Source organism: Falco rusticolus, chromosome 1 (assembly GCF_015220075.1).
Source record: "Falco rusticolus isolate bFalRus1 chromosome 1, bFalRus1.pri, whole genome shotgun sequence".
Taxonomy (NCBI): domain Eukaryota; kingdom Metazoa; phylum Chordata; class Aves; order Falconiformes; family Falconidae; genus Falco; species Falco rusticolus.
In genome coordinates this window covers 76,485,500-76,504,379 of record NC_051187.1, presented here as the reverse complement: position 1 = coordinate 76,504,379, position 18,880 = coordinate 76,485,500, and the positions used below count along the sequence as shown (strand labels likewise).

Below are 18,880 nucleotides of genomic sequence, written 5' to 3'. Positions count from 1 at the left end.
TACATGTCTGAATTTTATTTAAAATGTCTTCTGGAAACTACTGAACATGCTCTCCTTCGATTCCTTACAGTGTGTCTCAGGCATGCCAGGGGAACGGCCCAGGAATACACTGCAATACCAAATATGCTTCTGGTTCAGTTTAGTTTTGTTAACAAAGCACAGCCTTCCCAGCTGAATTTGCCTTGTAGATAAGGTACAGGCAACACTGCTTGGTATGCTTCACAATTGCCTCTAACAAGGTTTGAATGAAGGACAGAACAAATACAAACAAAATTATCTTACTTCCTATCGCACCTAAGTTTTGACAGACTGAAACTTTTAAAATTGTCCTACTATTTTGTGGTTAAAATAGGAAAATCCAGTCTGCTACAAATGGAGAACGGTCCAATTAAACATGTTAGCTACTGAAGAATTGTCATCTCTGGAGCTGCCTTGAAGCATGATGAGTCAACAAATTTTCCTGCTAAGGAAGCATCAAGTATATAATGACTGAAGTCTGTGACATTAGCAAAGAGCCTTCAAGAATGAAAAGTGATGCAAATTGCTGCAAGCTTTGCTTTCTAAACTTCTGATTGTTCCTAAATAGGGCACAAATAAAATATTCATTTTTCCAACATCCGTTAAGGTCTCTTAAAAATTCTATCCTTAGGGACAATTTGTCACATCACAAAATGATGACATTTGCACCACGACATGCTGACATTGTACCCCATCAACATTGTATCCCATCAACAAGTAAATGTCACATTTTGTGACATAAACACTGCCCCATGACAACCTTTTGTTAGCCTCAATGATATCATATACAAATATTTGACCCTGTAGTGCAAATAGAATCAATGACACCTTTGGGACCAAAGCAGAGCAAGTCTGTTCCCTTGTGCAAGCCAATGTCAGCTTATTTCCTCTTAATTCTATGGTACCAGAATACATGCTCTGATCCAGCAACACAAAAACCGTACTTCATATCCAAACAAGAACAGTCTGATGCACAAGGAGTTAGGTCATTGCAATCACCAAGCTAAATGAAGCAGTAACAGAACTCCACAGTCAACATCTTTAAGTGGTAATAGGGAAGGGTGAATCCAAATTAGGCTTCTAATTATTTTCTCTTTAACTTGGCTTTTTAAGCCATTACCTAAGTTATACATTATAGTGCCCTGAAGAATTTTATTATAAAACAGACCTGCTTTGCTGCACTACTGCTCCTTCACCAAAAAAGTGAGGGAGGAGAAGAAAAGCACCATGTTTTCCTCATGTAGATATAATAATGGTGCCTACTAAAACTGTGTGTCATTCCTCTTGAATTATTAGCATGCATGTGATTCAGAAACTACAAAAAGCAGTTGGGTATACTAAAAAATTACAAATAAAATCATTCCTGCTTTGTTATCAGGATGAGCCTCATGCTGTTAGCAATGAGAGATCCCTCCTAATGCTTTAAGGGTTTAAATACCTCTTAACTAATACAGTCACTAGTACAGTTGCAGCATTAGCCCAAGGATCTGATCCAAAGCACACTGTAGCCTGCTGTTGCCTCTTACAGGCTTTGAATTCAGTGATACTGTACGGAGTACCACTGCTGTCATAGCTAAGTGATAGCAGAGTGCATCAGTGAATTCAGAAGAATAAGACTCTGATATAGGGAGCCTTCTACAACAGGAAAGTGATGAGGACTCAGGTCTCGTTTCTCTCTGTTGAATTGATTGCCTGTGCAAGGAGATTGATGCAGAAATCAATTCACTCATGCCAGATGGTTTCCCTCTATCTGCAGTGATGGTAAGTTGATCGGGATATTAGTTTCCTTCCGCTGATGTGCCTTCCATATGTAACATGCCAACCCTAGTGATGCTGAACAAACCAATACAGTAGCTAGAAAGATTAAATTAACCAGTTCACAGAAAGGCAGGTAGAGAGTAAGACGACTAAGGCAAAAAACAACAAACCTCTGCTCTAGCTAACAAGCATGGGTTTTCTAGATAAACTCAGTAATATAGAAATGTTTAGGACAGAAACTGAAGAGGAAAAACAGTAGGAAAGAACAGTGTGGAATTCAATACTTAAAATATAATACCTGTTTCTGTTTACTTTTCCCAGTTTTGTAGGCTCCTGCACCTCTTCTCGTCCTTTACTCTGAACATTCCACTAACTTTGAGACAAATCAAAGCTAAGAATCCTTCTATAATGGGTGAAATTTAAGTCAATGAAATGGTGCTGCTTTACTCCAGATGAGAAATCTAATCACAGCATGGGTTCCCATGGACCCTATAGATAGTCCATTATAATTGAATGCTTTCATTTGTACCCTTCAATCCAATATTAAAAATTAAAAGAAAGCACTAGAAATCTTTATTTAAAAATCATGAACTATTTAAAAACAAGAATGAGAAACATTTTCAAAACTTACCTTCAGCACTTCTTAAAATCTAAGAAATTTGCTCATGCCTGTTTAATAATTGGCCTTAAAGTTACTTAAGAGAAAAGGATTGATTTTCACTTTAACAGAATCACCAATTTTTACCGAACAAAAACCTAGTTATTAGGTTAAAACCTAATTATGCCAAGCAAACTTGGAATGAATAAGCAGAATTTCTTGTATGTATCAAAACAACTTTATTATACAGCACACCAGAAGATCAGCTGTTTTAAAGTCAAATGCTGAGACATCAAAGGCTTTTTTAATACTTGGAAAGGGTGAGACATTTGAATACTCTCAGGTAAACTTTCATAAATTAAAAATGAGACTCACTTGTTGATAAGAACATATACTGTATTGGTTATGTACCAAGAGAATAATGGCTTGAATTTAAAATTAATCCTGGCTCAGATGAGGTTGTCCATTTAACGAACATTTAATCAACTTTAAATAACCAAGGAAAACATTCAGGATATTTAGTACTTTTTCCATATGATATTACCATCACCTAACACTTCAAAAAAGATGCTTTTATAAATTCCATATAAACAAAAAGACAACTAAACGCTACTTTTGCCATGCATTTCTTTCTAGAAACAACATTCACTCAAGAGAAATAGTATCCCTTAAAATTCCCAGATTGGTGAGAAACTCACAGTAGAAAAGAAGTACTTTGTAAATTACGTGTTGATTGGTCTACTTGTTATTTTATACAATTTGTTGGAATTTAAATAGTATTTAAATCAATTTACTAAGAAACAGTTCTGAAATTCTAAAATGTAGCTACAGATCTACATAATTTAAGTCACTCAGAGAACATACCCCAGAATTTGAACTTATTTAGGCATGAGGAAAGGGTGATGTAATCAAGAGAAATTCAGTAATAGCAATTTTGGCTAGCTGCTGCATTTAAGTATATAAGCTCATCTTCCCTCTAGTTTTCATGTTTATAAACAAGGTATGTTTCTTGCACCTGAAAAGCTTTTACAGTTACCCCTGAGCCACAAATTGCTGTTGGCCAGAAAAGCTGTCTGATGAAGGATCACAAAATATTCATCTGAGTCTGATGCTCTTCCCTAGATATCCACAGGTCTAGCCTAGTACAGACATTCTTATGTTCTTCTTAGAAGTCATTCCCATAAGACAGTATCAATTTCACATTAGATAAAAGCACTCTAAAGCTGTTCATCTTCCTTCAGTCCATGAACTGTAGTGACTGCACAGCGAGTGCACTTGCATCAGAGAAACAAGCTATGCCAGAAACCAAGACCTTAGCACTTTCCTGCTTTTGACTCCCATGTTTTCAAGGCTCAGCTAAAGCCACAGAGCTTGCATATATGAGCTGCAGTTTCCCTCCTACGACAGCTTCACAGTCATTGGCTGTCTTTGCTCTCCTCAGCTTACATTTATTTTCAAAAGAAACTTATTTAAATTCCTGCAGTAAGTAACTGCTTGCAAATATTTCATTTATTTAAAGGAAAAAGAATCCATTGCCTATAGGTTGCAAAAAGTAATAACGAAGCATACTTGGCAAAGTCACATATCAGAATGACATCACCCAAATATCAGAATTACATGCACTAATATCTGAACTTAATCCAGATAATAAAATCCATACTGTAATAGACATTTCAGAAGTTGTGTTTTGCTCACAAAGCCTCATTTATGCATTAAATCTAGCACTGAAATAGCTTATTATTATTTTTCAATTTAAGCTGGGTAAGAAACAGAGTCATTCCAGTGACAGGTGGTATAGAAATTCTTACTAGATGGCATGTCCAGATTACAGAATTGGATGACTGGAAATGGGATTTTGAGTCTTTCATTTCTAATTATGATCATTTAAACTCACCCAGAAGCTTGACACAGAAGCAGCGTGTTTTACTTCATTTCCCCAGTCCAAAACTAACCCTAGGTGAGTTTAAGAGATCGCTTCACAGCTTTAGGCTGGGGGCACGAGGTGAAATACACTGCTTCTGGGCCAGTTTCAATTAAGATGATGTATTTTGGGGACAATGTTTTTTATAAACATCTGCTACTGCTACCCTCTAGAGCTACAGATACTGCCATGAATGCAAGATTTCCTTAAGCAATGCTGCACTGTCTGTCCAAGCCTGCAGACAACATGTGACCAAGTGTGAACATCTATATTCACCGGAATGGCAACTCCCAGACTGATGACATGTCTGTGTCATTACTAACAACGTCTTTGAAGATCTTTTTTTCCAGATGGAACTGGGAAGATGATGCTATTTAAGCCCTCAGGGGTGAGAAAGGTGATTTAATACAGAGAAGGAAATGAAGGGAGAATAACAAAGGAGACACACAGAGACAGAGAAAAGAAAGGGGGGAGAAGGAATGAGACATACTAAAAAGCAGACAGAAAAGTAACAGAAACAAAGAACAGATGCAGAAGTTGCCTGAAGGGGAGCAGAGTTTCTCGCTGACAGTGACTGTGATCAGGTTCAGTTAATAAATACAAGTCTATTTAGTTCCTACAAAAAAACCCAAAAAGCTTGCATATTTTGTGCAAACCATCCACATACAACAGACCGTGGATCAAAGACTATGAACTCTTTATATTATTTCCTGGCACACAGTCTATGCCTAAATGTGAATTTCAGTGCTCTCATCAAAATGGGCTTGACTTCTGAGCTACCGACCCCTGTGAAACATCACGCTGGACTGAGTCCTGCTCCCTTAGGGAGCCTCAATATACCTCACAAAATGCAGCAATGCAATAACCAGACTTGCTGGCAGTTTCTGCAAGATAAAGATTATATCCTTCTATAGCCTTACATTCCCATCTTCAGGAGCAGTCTCCTTGCAGTCACGAACATTAGAGCCAAGATGTAATCCCTCACAATAATATGGACATTGATTCAAACAGGAAGTGGAGAGTCTTCTTTTCATGCGGTTCCAGTGTTCGTAAAACATCTCTTGCCTCAGTAGCAGACACAAAAGCAGCTCAAACATGCCTGCATGCTTGCAAACTGATGAACCAAACTAAGTCCACCCACTGACAAAGAAGATTGCCTTTCATTCAATTCTTAAGTTGTGCCACTGTCAGTTTAAGAAGTGGCTTTTCTGCAGTTAGCTAAACTAAAAGAAATATTTTATGTTGATAATTCACCAACTAACAACCTAGTTCTCACACAAATTATATATGGTAGCCTGATATCAATCATCTCCCTCCTCTCCCCCAAGGGTGTTTTAAATAAAGAAATGGAACACAGGACAGAAGGTGCTTATACAATGAATTTTAAAAAAGAGCTCTCCGGGAGCAATGAGATCGTTAGAAGAAATACCAGGGTTCAAAGCCTTCTAAATGTAGCCCACTTTATAAAAACCCATCTGTTTTAAAGCAGTTGGAAGAGGAGGAAGGAAGGAAAAGGAGACCTTGTTAGTGGCCCTCAGTGCTCTCTGCGCAGTAGCCCTTGAGAGATGCTGTATGGAAATGAACATGTTTTTCATTATGAACAGAAAGCGTGTTTGCTGAGCTACATCTTACAGTTTTTAAGCAGAGGTGCCAGCTCAGCCTATTATGCAGGGGGATGCATTCTTTCTGCGTCTTCCTTCACGGAAGCTGGTGGGAGCCAAGAACTTAATCAGAGAATCACAAAGTGGGTTTCATGGAGCTACAAAAATGCTGTTCAGCTGATGCGCAACATACTTTCTGGCTTCTATTCTTTACAGTGGTTTTAGACAGAATTTAACAATAATATCCATGACCCAAGAGAAATTTCAAACATTGATAGTGGGTGTTTGCTCCAAAAATAAGGGCACTTTTGCTCCATCCATACATCCTCCTCCCTCCTGCATGTGCTCAGCAGCACCTCGGTGGATGTCACATACAAGAGAGGAAAAAAATAACTGGATTCTTTCATATTTGTTTTTCCTATCAGGCCAGGAAACCTCAAAAAGAACAGGAACAAGTTGCAGCTGACTCTGCCAGTATCAGCCTCCCTCATCCAGGGAAAGAGACAAGCTCAGGACCACCAATAGTAACAGCTTCTCAGTCCTCTGCCCCCAGCACCAGCACAGCCAAGGGCAACCAGAGAGTTCACTGTTAGTCTTCTACAGTCTGTCACTGGTGCTCAGGACACAGCTCCCACTGAAGCCACCATACTCCCAACATAGATGTTTTGCATAGTTTCTGTTCAGTTTGTACTTCTCACTCTGAGCAAAGAACATGTTTCAAGACTGCTCTCAAGGCAGCTGAGACCTTTTGATATGCCTGCCATTACGTGGTTGGGTAACAGGCAAGGAAATATAGGAAGTGACTGATTAAAAGCCAAACAAATTAGCAAAGTAAGAAATGGCCCTCTACATCAAAAGCTGCAATTATGATAAAGTCCTAATGCCTGTGCGGGGGCATCTCAGTCTGGGAGAGGAAAACTTTTTTCATTCATATGCTTGCTTGCTTCTATGCTCTAACTAGATGAACTGCAATACCTAAGACTTCAAAGTCCTGTACATATCACTTAAACTTGTGCAGTTTACAAGGCTAAAATGAGAGAGGCCAGAAGGAATGATGTTCATACAGCATCTCCACAAACTAATATGTAGCAGCCAAATCTAATTTGAGCCCTTACTTATTTCAACAGGGCCCCAAAAAGTGCTGAGAAAGTGCACAGTGGTTAATGCCAACCTGTTGTGGAATAGAATACTGGGCTTTATTTAGTTAAGAATCATCGAGATTAGAGCCCATAAGTACAAACACATAGCAGATCCCAGCCTTCAATTTTGACTTACTTTCCCACTGGGGTGATCACTGCAGGTTGAGGTGAGTTGGGCAAAAGAGCATCAGTGTTTCTGCCATCCAGCTGCATGTGGTTACAGGTCTCCAGCATCACCAGCCAGGTCCCTGGGCATCTTCAGGCATTTGCTGCTACAAATCTCCGTGGAGTTCACCTCATGATCTCTGTAACAGGCTGAACGTCGGAGCACTGTGTATGTGTGCTACATCCTGATGGGTCCCTGTTGCCTTGTGGCAGTAATTGATTGGCAAAGATCTCTATACATTCAGAAAGTAATCCACCTGTAGCTAGCACATGTTGATTTTGTTTGTTTTATTCCTATTTTTATGCCTCATCCATGGATCCGTTCAAAAACCATGCATAAAAATGAGCTACCCATACAAAAGGGGTTCGCAAGTTCTCTCAGGGTTATACTCTTATCTCTACCTGTGTTGACACTATGCCTACTTATGCTGAACACCCAACACTATACCTAGGAGCATAAAAGAACAGAGAAAATAATATTCTGCTTTCCATAAATGGCAAAATTTAACAAGTCCTGCTGCAGATTTAGATGCCTTAGACTCACAGGTGGTTCCAATCCTCTGAAAAGAGCAAGTTACACGGTATCTTTCTGCTAGCAAACACAGTAAAAATACCTTACTGAGAACCCAGGAGGATTTTATGGCAACCTACTATGCCGTGATACAATTGTGTTCTCTATGAATAAACAACTATTTCTTCAGAATCAGTCACATTTAACACTGTGAAGCACTGCCCAAAGCTCAAAGAGTGATTCCAACATATTCCTCACCCTCCCGCTCCCCTCGGGCATCCGTCTTGCAGTGACAATTGCTGGTGGAAGCAAGCATGGGAATGCATTAACCACAAACAGGCTGTTCTGCAATACCTGAGAAAAGCAACCTTCCTCTTCTGTAGCTCAGTTAAGGAGGCCAGGCTACACACTGCTAGAATTTACAGGTGGAACAGCTCAATCTTCAGTCATCATCATTATTATTTATTGGTATTACAGAAGCACTCAAATGCCACCAACTCAGCCCCAGTACACATCTTGCTCATACATGGGGTGTGGGGGTGGGGGTGTGTGTGTGTGCGTGTGCACGTGTGCATGCACGCACGCATGTGTGTGTGTGTGTGTGTGTTAAGACTGCTCTTTCCCTGTGGTATTGCCAGTCTGGGGAGCAGAGAATAGATAGTAACAGTGACCAAAAAATGTGTTTTCACAGAGTGTAGCTTGCTATGTTCTAAAACTGAACATGCTGGCCAGTAAACATGAACCTACCACTCAGTAGGAATAAGGACACACCACAGTAGCTGGTGCTTGCAAATATGCTTCTACGATACTTCACGCAGTTTTACCATGGCTCCAGTGAGCTTCCAAAGACCATGAAAAAAACAAAGTTCATAAAGTGTACCGGGAGGGGAGGGAAACATTAAATACATAAATCTACTTCTTTTACTAGAACAAACTTTTAACAATGTTACTGCACAGAAACCATTAAATTAGCTTTTTTGGTAATGACCAACTTATTTAAGTGCTTTTATGACTTATCTTTTTTAAAATAAAGAAAAACAAAACAAAACCTCCAAAACTATTTACTGTTCTGTGGTTTTCTTTTTAGAAAATACAGATAACCACAAGGACATTACAGAGATTAAAGGGAAGCCAGAAATTAACAATAATCTCTGTGCATATGTACATCTCTAAAAATGTGCCAGTCAAATACAAATAGTAGGTACTATTATATGTAGGTACTGCCCTATCCAGACAGTGCAATTAAAGACTTAGCAAAAGTGAGTTATAAAAAAAAAAAGAAAGAACAAAATAAATGTTATTCAGAGAAATAATTATTAGTCTACACGAGTATGAAAGGTACAAACACTGAGAAAGAAGCACAGTTATTTCATTATACTGGTAAATGAGAGCAGAATAAAAGCCACATTAAATACAGGTTAAGTTTCACTGGAAATGGGTTTAATCACATAACCTTAAGTCTGTTCAATGATCTTGAAGTGCTAGAGCCTAGGCATTCAAATTAAACTGGACTACACATTAAAAGGAGCCCTGATCAAAACAAACATCAGAACAAGCAGAGAAGTTTGCATGACCTGTGAGAGCCTTTTCTTCTCTAATTCCTAGACTGTACTGTGAGACAGTCAAAGGAACAAAGAAACCATAGATGTGGTTTTCTATGGTCCTGTCTCTTTTAGATGTTATGGTGATAACCATTACTTTAATATCGAAGTGCACAGCTTTTTTAGAGCAATCCCAAGACACAGGGAATCACCGTTATACTCACATTGCAGGTAGGAAACTGAGGCACAAAATCACCTACATAATGCCAATGCTATCCCAGAGTCTACTGGTGAGGTGACGGGCAAAGTCCCTTGGTACTCCTATTCAGCTCCAATTTAACCCAACAGCCATTCATTTGGAACCTCACACTGTACATCTGGCCAAGCCTCAAATGCCCCTGAGGTATCAATCATTGTGAATATCGCAACACCGCTTCAGAGCTTGCAGACATGGTGATGAGGCTGCGCCAAGCATCACCAGTTCTGCCAAGGGTGCACACTCACTCTCAGTCCTGCGAGTAACCGGTGCCTCAGCATCTCTCCTCTTTCCACAACAGCCTCACCCAGGGCTGATGAAATCCGATAGGATCCATAAGCATGGCACTTCTCCACTTATTATACTAAAGCCAGCAAGGCCAGCAGATGTGTCAGCACACACCTACAACACTGAGCATTTCACAGTGCACAGTGGAAACTCCCTTTGAAACAGCTTCTTGTGGGAGGTGACACTGTCCTCACCCTTACACAACAGCACTGGAGTTACTCAACCAGCAGAAGGGTGTAACTCCCCCTTTTACACAAAGAGTTGAAATATGCATCCTCTGCTAGAACAGAGACTCACAGCTCTTACTGCTAAAACTGTTGCACTTTTTCTTGGCACAATGCAGATCTATTCATTTGGACAAAAAAAAAAAAAAAAAAAGAGACAGAAAAGCATACCTACATACATACAAAGTGGACATGTTTCTAAACTCCTGATTGACTTTTGCCTTGGAAGGAAAATTTCAGGCCCTTCCCCCCAGGACTGCTTATATATGAATATTCCATTAGAATAGAAAAATAAAAATTAGTCATTAGGGAAAAAAAAATAATATTTGAACAGCTGTTAGAGCAGCCCTTGGACTGAAACTTGGACCTTTGTGTAATCTCTGTCAATGTACATCCTTTAAGCGTACAGTTCTGTTTCTCAGGGATGTATGTAGGTAAAACTGTAATTATAAAATCTTTAGAGCTGCACCTGCATTTTTTGCATTGGGGTTGTGCAATACCCACCGCAACAGAGTCTTAATCCATAACTGAAACTCCAACAGCCAAGTTACAGGAAGAAAGGAAGGAAATAACTGCAGCAGCAATGAACTCCAGATATTTGGATTAGGAATAACTTTAAATAAATTCTGTCTCTCATCAAAGTTAGTAATCTAGGCCCCTCTCCAATAAGTGGAGAGAGATACATGCTTTCAGAAGTCAAATCATCCAGGCTTTCTCAAGCATAGCTGTTAAGATTGTCAGGGGAAAGATCAACCCAGGGACCACCTCCACCTCCTTCCTACTGCAGAAGTCCAAGCCTAGACTTGATGGCTGAAGTAAGGCATAACAAAGGATCCCATCCATTATTTCTTTCCAAAGGGGTTTTGTCATTGGTGACTGTTAAGAGTTTAAAATTCTTAATACTGGGGCAGGGTGTTGGAGATGGGAATGTTTGGTAAAGAATGTGAGACTATGAGAATAAAAATGCTGAAGGAATGTTGCAGGTCATCAAGTTTCATCCTGAGCTATAGCAAGCAGTCATATATAGCAGACTACTTTCAACCTATACTTTAAGCTTTTGCTTAAATGAAGTTGTGCTTTCAGGAACGCAAAGGACTCCACTTGCACTGTACTGCAGATTATCTCTCCTCATGCTAACATCCTTTGGTCTTAATTGACAGGACCATAAAATATTTCATTTGGACACGCAAAGGGCTTGCCATAAAGGCTTCTGTAATCTGGGCCGTTTCATGTTTTAAATTCATAAAATGGCACATACTTTACAGAACAGAATTTTAGCAGAACAATTACTGTTTTTCTGAAAAGTTCACCATTCTCCCTTTCTGTTTTTTCAAAAAGACTCTACTAGTCTATTGAATTTTAATAAAATCAAAAGGGATGTCCTCATTTCTTTCTCCAAAGATCTGTATCAGTAAATTCCTAACACTGTCGAGCTTGGGAAGAATGCATTATGTTCCCACTGTGATATGTGAACCTGCTATCAACAGCCTGAATGAATATCTAATGATTGTTATTAAGCTAGATTTGGTTTATCGTGCACACATAACATCAGCAGTATCAGAGACAGGATTTCAATCCGTTGTCTGTGTTTACTGTTCATTGCCAGATTTCCCTCCCAGATTCAAACTCTCTGAGCTCGTCCCACTGTCAGCACAGTAGTACCTACTCTAAGCTAAAGCGGCTAGTAGCTTGCTCCTAAGCAAACCAGGTAATGCCAGTCAAACCAGCAAACCAGGTAAGACCAGGTATGGCTGCAGGTGTGGAGGGCTGCGTGTGGAGGAGGACTTTCAAGCATGTTTGAGACACACACTTACTAATTAAAGTATGTATCAGTTTTAAGTGTCTACTTAGGGGATGAGAAGAGGTGCTCTCTCTTTCTTTCAGCAGCTGGAATTTGCTGAAATGTGGAGACAGCTCAGCAGGCAGCGACAAGACTAGCAAGCTCTAGGGCTGGAAGAGAGGGAAAACAGAGGCTGATAGAAGCAAATAAATGAAGTAAGCCATGAACTTTATATTGGGGGGTGGGGGAAGAAAAAAGATGTTAAACTCCTGAGTTACTTCAGTCAAATTAAAATCATTCTCTTTTCCATGTGGGATTCTTCTGTTCCATTCAAATATAATTATTGGGTTTGGTTTCTGTTTGTTTTTTATCACACTATCATCTCAAGGAATTTTAAAAAAACAAAAATCCCTATGGGAAATCTGCCTTTCACTTTGCAATACATCTGCCATTTATCAAAGGTCTGAGCTGTCAAGATTTTTGACCTTACGCTCCCTTTAGTTTCATAAAAAGTAGTCCGGCTGCTCTGGAGAAACAGCACCAAAACCTTACCACAAATGGACTTTTGCCCAGTTTGGATAGATAATTACATTTACCATTACAGATACTGCTACAGTAATATTGAAGTGAATGCTCTGTATAGATACCCTCAGCACAATTTATTGCAAACTGAACAAAACAGAAAACCAATTATATAAAATATCTGTCAGAATAATACATTTAGGGATCACTGGGCTCTACAAATCATATATGGTGAAACTGTCTCACAAAGAGTAATATTTTTTAAATTAAACAAATTACCTGTATATCAAATACAAAAAAGTCTGAATCAGCTAAAATTTTTGCACGTAGCAAATTCCGTAGATGTGTGACAAACATTCCTTTCCCATAAGATGCCGCTAAATATTAAGTCTTGAAAAAAATGTGTATATATTTATATTTGTTTTTCCATAACAAAGAGCTACATGTTTATGGGGGATCATGACATCAACTAACCGGACAAATAAGTACCTGCATGGACTTAATACTTTGACAACAAACAAAAGAAAGGAAATACTGGCACCATGAAACTTCAGACTTAGAACTAGTTGGCTGAAGTCCTGTTCACAACACTTTAACAGTCTGCACACAGCATGAAGAGCAGCCCATGAATCAAAATCAATTGTGAATACAAGTCTCATTCTCCCTGTATTTCTGGTTTGCCTTTGATATTTTTTTTTTAAATCAGCTACTATTAATGCACAATGGGAATTCTCCAGTAGGGTCAAAAAGAATATAGTTTTGCAAAGAAAGTTGTTTACCTGCACACACACCAAAAAAAAAAAAAAAAAAAAAAAAAAAAAAAAAAAAAAAAAGCTCCTGGGATGACTATACGGTCCCTTCTAAGAAGAAGCAGGGGTTTTTAAAGCTGTCATCAATTGACTGTTTTCCCCAAATCTGAAAGGGTAGTAGTTTGTTAGTAAATCTGGGAGCATACATATGCAGCTTAACACAGTAAGAGGCTATTCTTTAAGCACACTACCTGTATATATTCCAATGCACAGCTCCATGTTATTTATCAGTTACACAAATGTCAGTCTTTAGCCCTTACGAGAGTAAATGGTGTGCTGCGCCACCCACCTGTCATGTCTTCAGTTTATGATATTTTAAGACTGGAAAGGAAATTAGTTCCACTCGCATGAGCTCTTGTTTGAAAGTAATAGTACACAACAGATCTCTGTGGGCATTGGGAACTGAGAGCAGAAATACTAATTGAAGGAACTCACTAACGAGATAAACTAGCTTTGCAAGACTTACACCACTAGTGACGGTTTTAACTATTCATTCCACTGTCAAGAAAGGTCAGTGACAGGCTTATCATTTATGGAATTTATAAATAACTATTAGAGTAAAAAATAAAAGTAATGAGAAGACAATAGGAAGCAATTAGCATACCTCCCTGTACAGCTCTCTCTTGACACAGCAAGGAAGTGTACAGTTATCTTCCCAGTTATTCAAGCTTACTTTACAGTCAGTGCAACCATATACTCTGCTGTGCTATCAAATCCACCATTTCTGTGATTCACAAAATTAATGGCATTATGAGAGGATAATAAAGTACACGTCAGACTTCTACAGTAAAGAAGGGGGACGAGACAGGACCAATTTAATTCATAGCCTCCTTAGCTGCTTTCAGGCCATCTCACACAACTGAAAATCACATGGTCCTATTATTGTGGCACAGGAGGATTTACAAGATGTAAATAATTATTTTTAAAGCTCCATGTGCACATCAACCTAACCTCTGCCTCTTTCAGATTTATTTACTTGCCCTTGATCCACACACATGAGTACTCCATGGTAGCACTTTCAATGAACTATTCATGCAGGTGAACACCCCTCAGTGAGGCAGCTGCCCCCTCTGCTTTTATGGTTATTTGTCTCTCCACCGTGGAGCTCAAAGGAATAATCCTACTGCATATTTCTTCTTCATTTATTTTACTAGGTGAGGTGTTTAAGAGGATATATGGTCATCTGGAGCTCATCACTGTCAAATTTTCAGCCACGCAGCTGTAAAGGATAAAGGAACTAGTTTATGTCCTTGGTTTACAAAGTGCTGAGTACCTCCAATGAGGTGCCAAATGTGCGTGGTGACACTTTAAGATTGCTTAGTGCCTCCTGAGGTTCACAGGGCCTGATCCAAAACCCCACTGTTATGAATGCCAGTCCTCCCCTTGTCTGCAGTGCACTTGGGACAGAACAGTGCTTCGCAGCTCAAACCTGTGCTTCCGGGGCAAGACAGGATTTGCCATAGACTTAGGAACCCAGGGTAAAGTGCCAGGTTTGAGAAGCACTGGATCTTAGTGTTCCTACCTCCAAACATTTAAGCCAGAGTAAAATAAATAAATACATACATACATATGTATCTATATAAACAAAAAAACATTCCAGACTACCTTAAATATGTTTTGGATCAGGTACTTATTTTCAGTTATTTTAATCTCATATACATACAGAAGCAAATTTCTCTCCAAATGCTTTAAGTCCATCCTGCTTCCATTGGGCTTAATGTATGTCTTCCACTTCTTTAAAATAAAATAAAATAAAAAATTCTGCAGACTGTCTTTACAAATCATTTTTTCTGGAAGCCTTTGTTAAAATCAGCTCTTCTCCTGGAAGCATGCAATAAAACAACGCTAACAACAACAACAACAAAAAAAAAAAAAAAAAAAAAAAAAAGAAGGTGCAAAAAACTGCTGACAGTCATACTGTAAAACATCGAGTGCAAAAAGACTGGCTGCTCTCATTTGGGTTAAGGCAGCAAAGAACCTTTCATTACCAGGTCACTATTCAAATCTAGTCTTGCTTGATGGTAATCACCTGATGGCAGGCAGAATAAGCAACATTACTTTTTAAGTAACTCTGCAAAAGTATTTTTTGTTGAATGTGTAAACACTGTAGAGAACGTCTGCAGGCATTCATAATGAGTATCCTGTAATACTGAATTAGTAGACAGTAACTAAGCAAACATAAAAGAACTAAGTTGTAGCAAAGACTACTTTCATTTATTCTGACAGTTGCCATTTATCTTTGCTTTTGAAGAGACTACTTGGTAGCATTCTAGCAAGTGAACTGTAGCATTCTGTGAAGAAATAATAACATTTTAGCAATACAAGCCCTCACTGCAGCATCTGTTATTAAATCTTTGCAGAGAGGCGAGGAGAGACCACTAGTCATAAAAGTGGATTAGCAAGGTTCTACTATATTCGTTTTAGAGTGCAGAGTGCTTTGCATAAAAGCTGTTACTTGCCTTTTATGTCAAAAAATGAACATATGCCAACTTTTTAATACTGAATTCTTCAAGGAAGTAGTCCTAACAGCCTGCAAACACTGTCCACAAAAAATGCCAGCATTCTAACAGCAGAGAATCGGAGGAAGGACAGAATCAGAACAGCTGATGCTGCTGATTTGCAACATTTTCTTTTCACAGAAAATGGCCATCATCTTATGCTTCCCTTCCTGAGCAAATCAAAAATCGCCTGTGAAAGTGTCAAGCTTTCTCGTGCTGACTCCAGCTCTGACAACTGATTATACAAGAGCATTAACACAAGAGCTCAGCGTGCTCAAGGGAATCACTGCATCCTCGCCAGGCGAACCTTAGCAGCTCCGCATCCTGGGTGACCCCCTATCAAAACAGGCAAAGCCCAGGACTTGCGATCCTACAGAAAGGATGATTCACATACTTACGAGAAGTACAACACCAGCTCTCTGAACTGAGCCAAGTTTAAGTAAACCTTATGCTAAATTCACAAAGTTCAAGCAGAGTCGGAGCTTAGCTGAACTGTAGTAAAAACACTCAAGAGTTTTCCAGAAACACTAAAATCCTCCAAGAGAAAGTTGATCTTGAGCCTTCATATACGATATTTTCCTGTCTGTGAAGTTTCACAGACAGTGCAAGGTGCTATGTAATATTTACCTATGACGCCCACTGTTATGATATAATGTTTCAGTGAAGAATAAATTAGAAGCAGCAAATCCCTGAAAACACACTGTGCAAATACCCAACCATTAATGGGTCAATACATAAAGAAATGAAGCCTAGCTGAAACTGAAAATGAGTTAAAAATAGATTGTGAGTGCTCACCGTGAGAGCTGCTGTCTAAACCAGGCAATTCAGTAATAAAGGCAAGGCACATCGCTTTAACTGCAAAAAGTTGCGAGCACCGATTGCTCTCACGCAGTAACAGCGGTCCCAGCGCAGGATTTTTACCCATCGATCAGGCTGTAAAACTCCTCGGAGAGCTGCCGCGGTTCCCCGACCTTTGGGGGAATCCCCCCCGCCCCCGCAGCCGGCCCGGCGGGGGAAGCCCTGCGCCCTGCCCGCGCACCGCCCGCGCCCTGGCGGAGGCTCCGCGCCCACCGGGCGGACGCCCCGCGGGGCCGCCCCTGCCGCTGACATCCCCCTCCAGCCCGGGGCCGCGCTTGATGAGATTTTGGTTTCGCGTTTTTCTTTCCCCGGCGCTTGCGGAGGCAAAACGCGGCGCGGGGAAGATTACACGGGGATGACTGAATCGAGGTGAATCGATAAACCTCGACAATTTAATCGGGGACTTTCTGAGGAGCTGGAGGAGATAATCCCAGCGCCGCAGCTCGGCCCCTGCCTCTCCTTTCCCGGAGACCTTCGCCCAGCCCCGAGGGCACGCCGACCGACCGCGGACACGGCCTGGCCGCTCCGGGGCCAAGCCCTCCTCCTCCTCCTCCTCCTCCTCGCAGCGCGACGCACACTGCGCACCCGGCCCCTCCGCAAGATGCGCGCTCGCAAACTTTCCAAACTTCTGGGGAAGTGGCGAAGGGTGCGCGGGGCCGGCCCGACCCCGGCGGCGCTTGGCCTCCCGGCGGCACCTGACCGGCTGTCGGGGCGCCCCTCGCCCCGGGTGCTGCCCGCGGGGACCCCCGCGCCCCGGGCCGGCCGGCGGGAGCAGCGCGCTCCGGCCGCTGCCAGCCCGGCGGAGCGCAGGCTGCGCCCCGCAAGCTGGGGAAGCAAAGCAACGGTAAGGGCAGGGATAAGGGCAGGGATAAGGGCAGGGATAAGGGCAGGGATAAGGGCAGGGACCCCCCCAACCCCGCCCGCACTGCCCCTCGTACTCACGCTGCTGTTCTCGCCCGTCCAGTGCACCATCGCCTGGTTGTGAGACGCGTCCCCTTTCAGAACGAAGGAGGTGCTGATGAGGGAGACCTGCTCCCGGCCCGCCGCTGAGGATGCTCTCCTGGCGCGGCTGCCCCCCGCAGCCGCCCCGCCGCCGCGTCGCGGCTCCGGCGGGCTGCGCGCCCCGCGGGTCAGGGCTCCGGGGCGCGGGCGGCCGCAGGGCTCCGCGCAGCGCAGAGCGGCGGCGGCGCCCAGCAGCGGCGGCAGCAGCAGCAGCAGGAACAGCGGCCAGCGGGTAGCCCCGCGCGGAGCGGCGGCGGCGGACACGCGTGGCCCGCCGTGCGCCATGGTGGCTCTCCGGCGTGGTAGTGACAGGCGGGGAGGTGGCGAGGAGGGAGACACCGCCGCGGAGGGCGGGGGCGGGGGAGGGCTGTAACCGGAGCGGGGCTCGCTCGGCAGCGGCGTGCGCGGGGCTGCGCGCCCAGCCGGGGCGGCGCCGCCATCTGCTGGCCCGCGCCGAAACGCCGGCCGGCGGGGGGGGCTCCCGCACACGGGCACACGCGGGGTCACGAGCACGCCCGCCCCGGCCCCGGGCGAGCGGCGGCGGCGGCGGCAGGGCAGGACCCGGCAGCGGCTGAGCCCGCGGCGTGTGAAGTTTCACGGCGAGCTCCCGGCAGGCGTTCCCGAGCGCTCTCGGCAGCACTCACGCTGCCCCTCGGGGCGGGCGCGCTGCCGGCTGGGGGTCGCCGCGGGCGGGCGCGCGCCCCCTGCCACTGTCGGCACCGGGGGTGGCCCGGGTTTGGCCGCGGGTCCCGGGAGGCTGCGGTGACAAGGTGAGAAGCGGTCTGTTTGTCAGCAGCTGGAAGCCGAGGAACAAATGGAGCGGGTGCAAAAATACGGTTCTGGTTATTACGACGAGAGGCGCTTCCGCGGCGAAGGAGCGCCTGCCCGGCCTGCCCCTGCGCCCGGGAGGCACCGGCCCCCTCACCTGCGCTGTCCAGAGCGCGCTGCTGGTCCAGGGTTGCCCCTGTGGGGACATGTGACTCGTAACTTGTGACTGATGCATGGAAGCAGCAGGAAATGCACAGGGCAGGGTGGTCAGGGCCAGGAGGGGCAATGGCTGGCTCTGTGCCGTGTGGCGTAACTCGGACAGACAGGTGAAGCGGTGGAAGGAGATTTAGGCATCACACCGCAGGTTGGATTCTCTTCCTGCTCCACTGCAGCATGCTGTGCAACTGTGAATAAACCGGGGGTCGTGAAGCCATTTGATGCTGTGAGAGGGAACAGATTAGAACCACAGGGCAATTGGGACCTCCGGAGGATTCCTGGTCTGACCCGCTGCACAGCCCAGGGCCAGCTCTGAAGCTGAACCTAACTTCATGGTAAGATAAGGTTGCTGAGGCCTAGATGTCAGAAAACACATTTGAAAGGCTGCCGAGAGAAGTAATGACTCC

The 18,880-nt window shown here is 43.0% G+C and overlaps 1 protein-coding gene across 1 annotated transcript in view; it reads right to left on the bottom strand.

The window, feature by feature from the left end:
• Positions 1-17,783, bottom strand: part of SORCS2 (sortilin related VPS10 domain containing receptor 2) — a 579,315-nt gene extending 561,532 nt beyond the window's left edge. Inside the window, 1 exon segment of the mRNA XM_037385456.1 lies at positions 17,430-17,783. Coding sequence (XP_037241353.1) covers positions 17,430-17,774 — 345 coding nt within the window. The 5' untranslated portion in view covers positions 17,775-17,783.
• Positions 17,784-18,880: the final 1,097 nt, after the last annotated feature.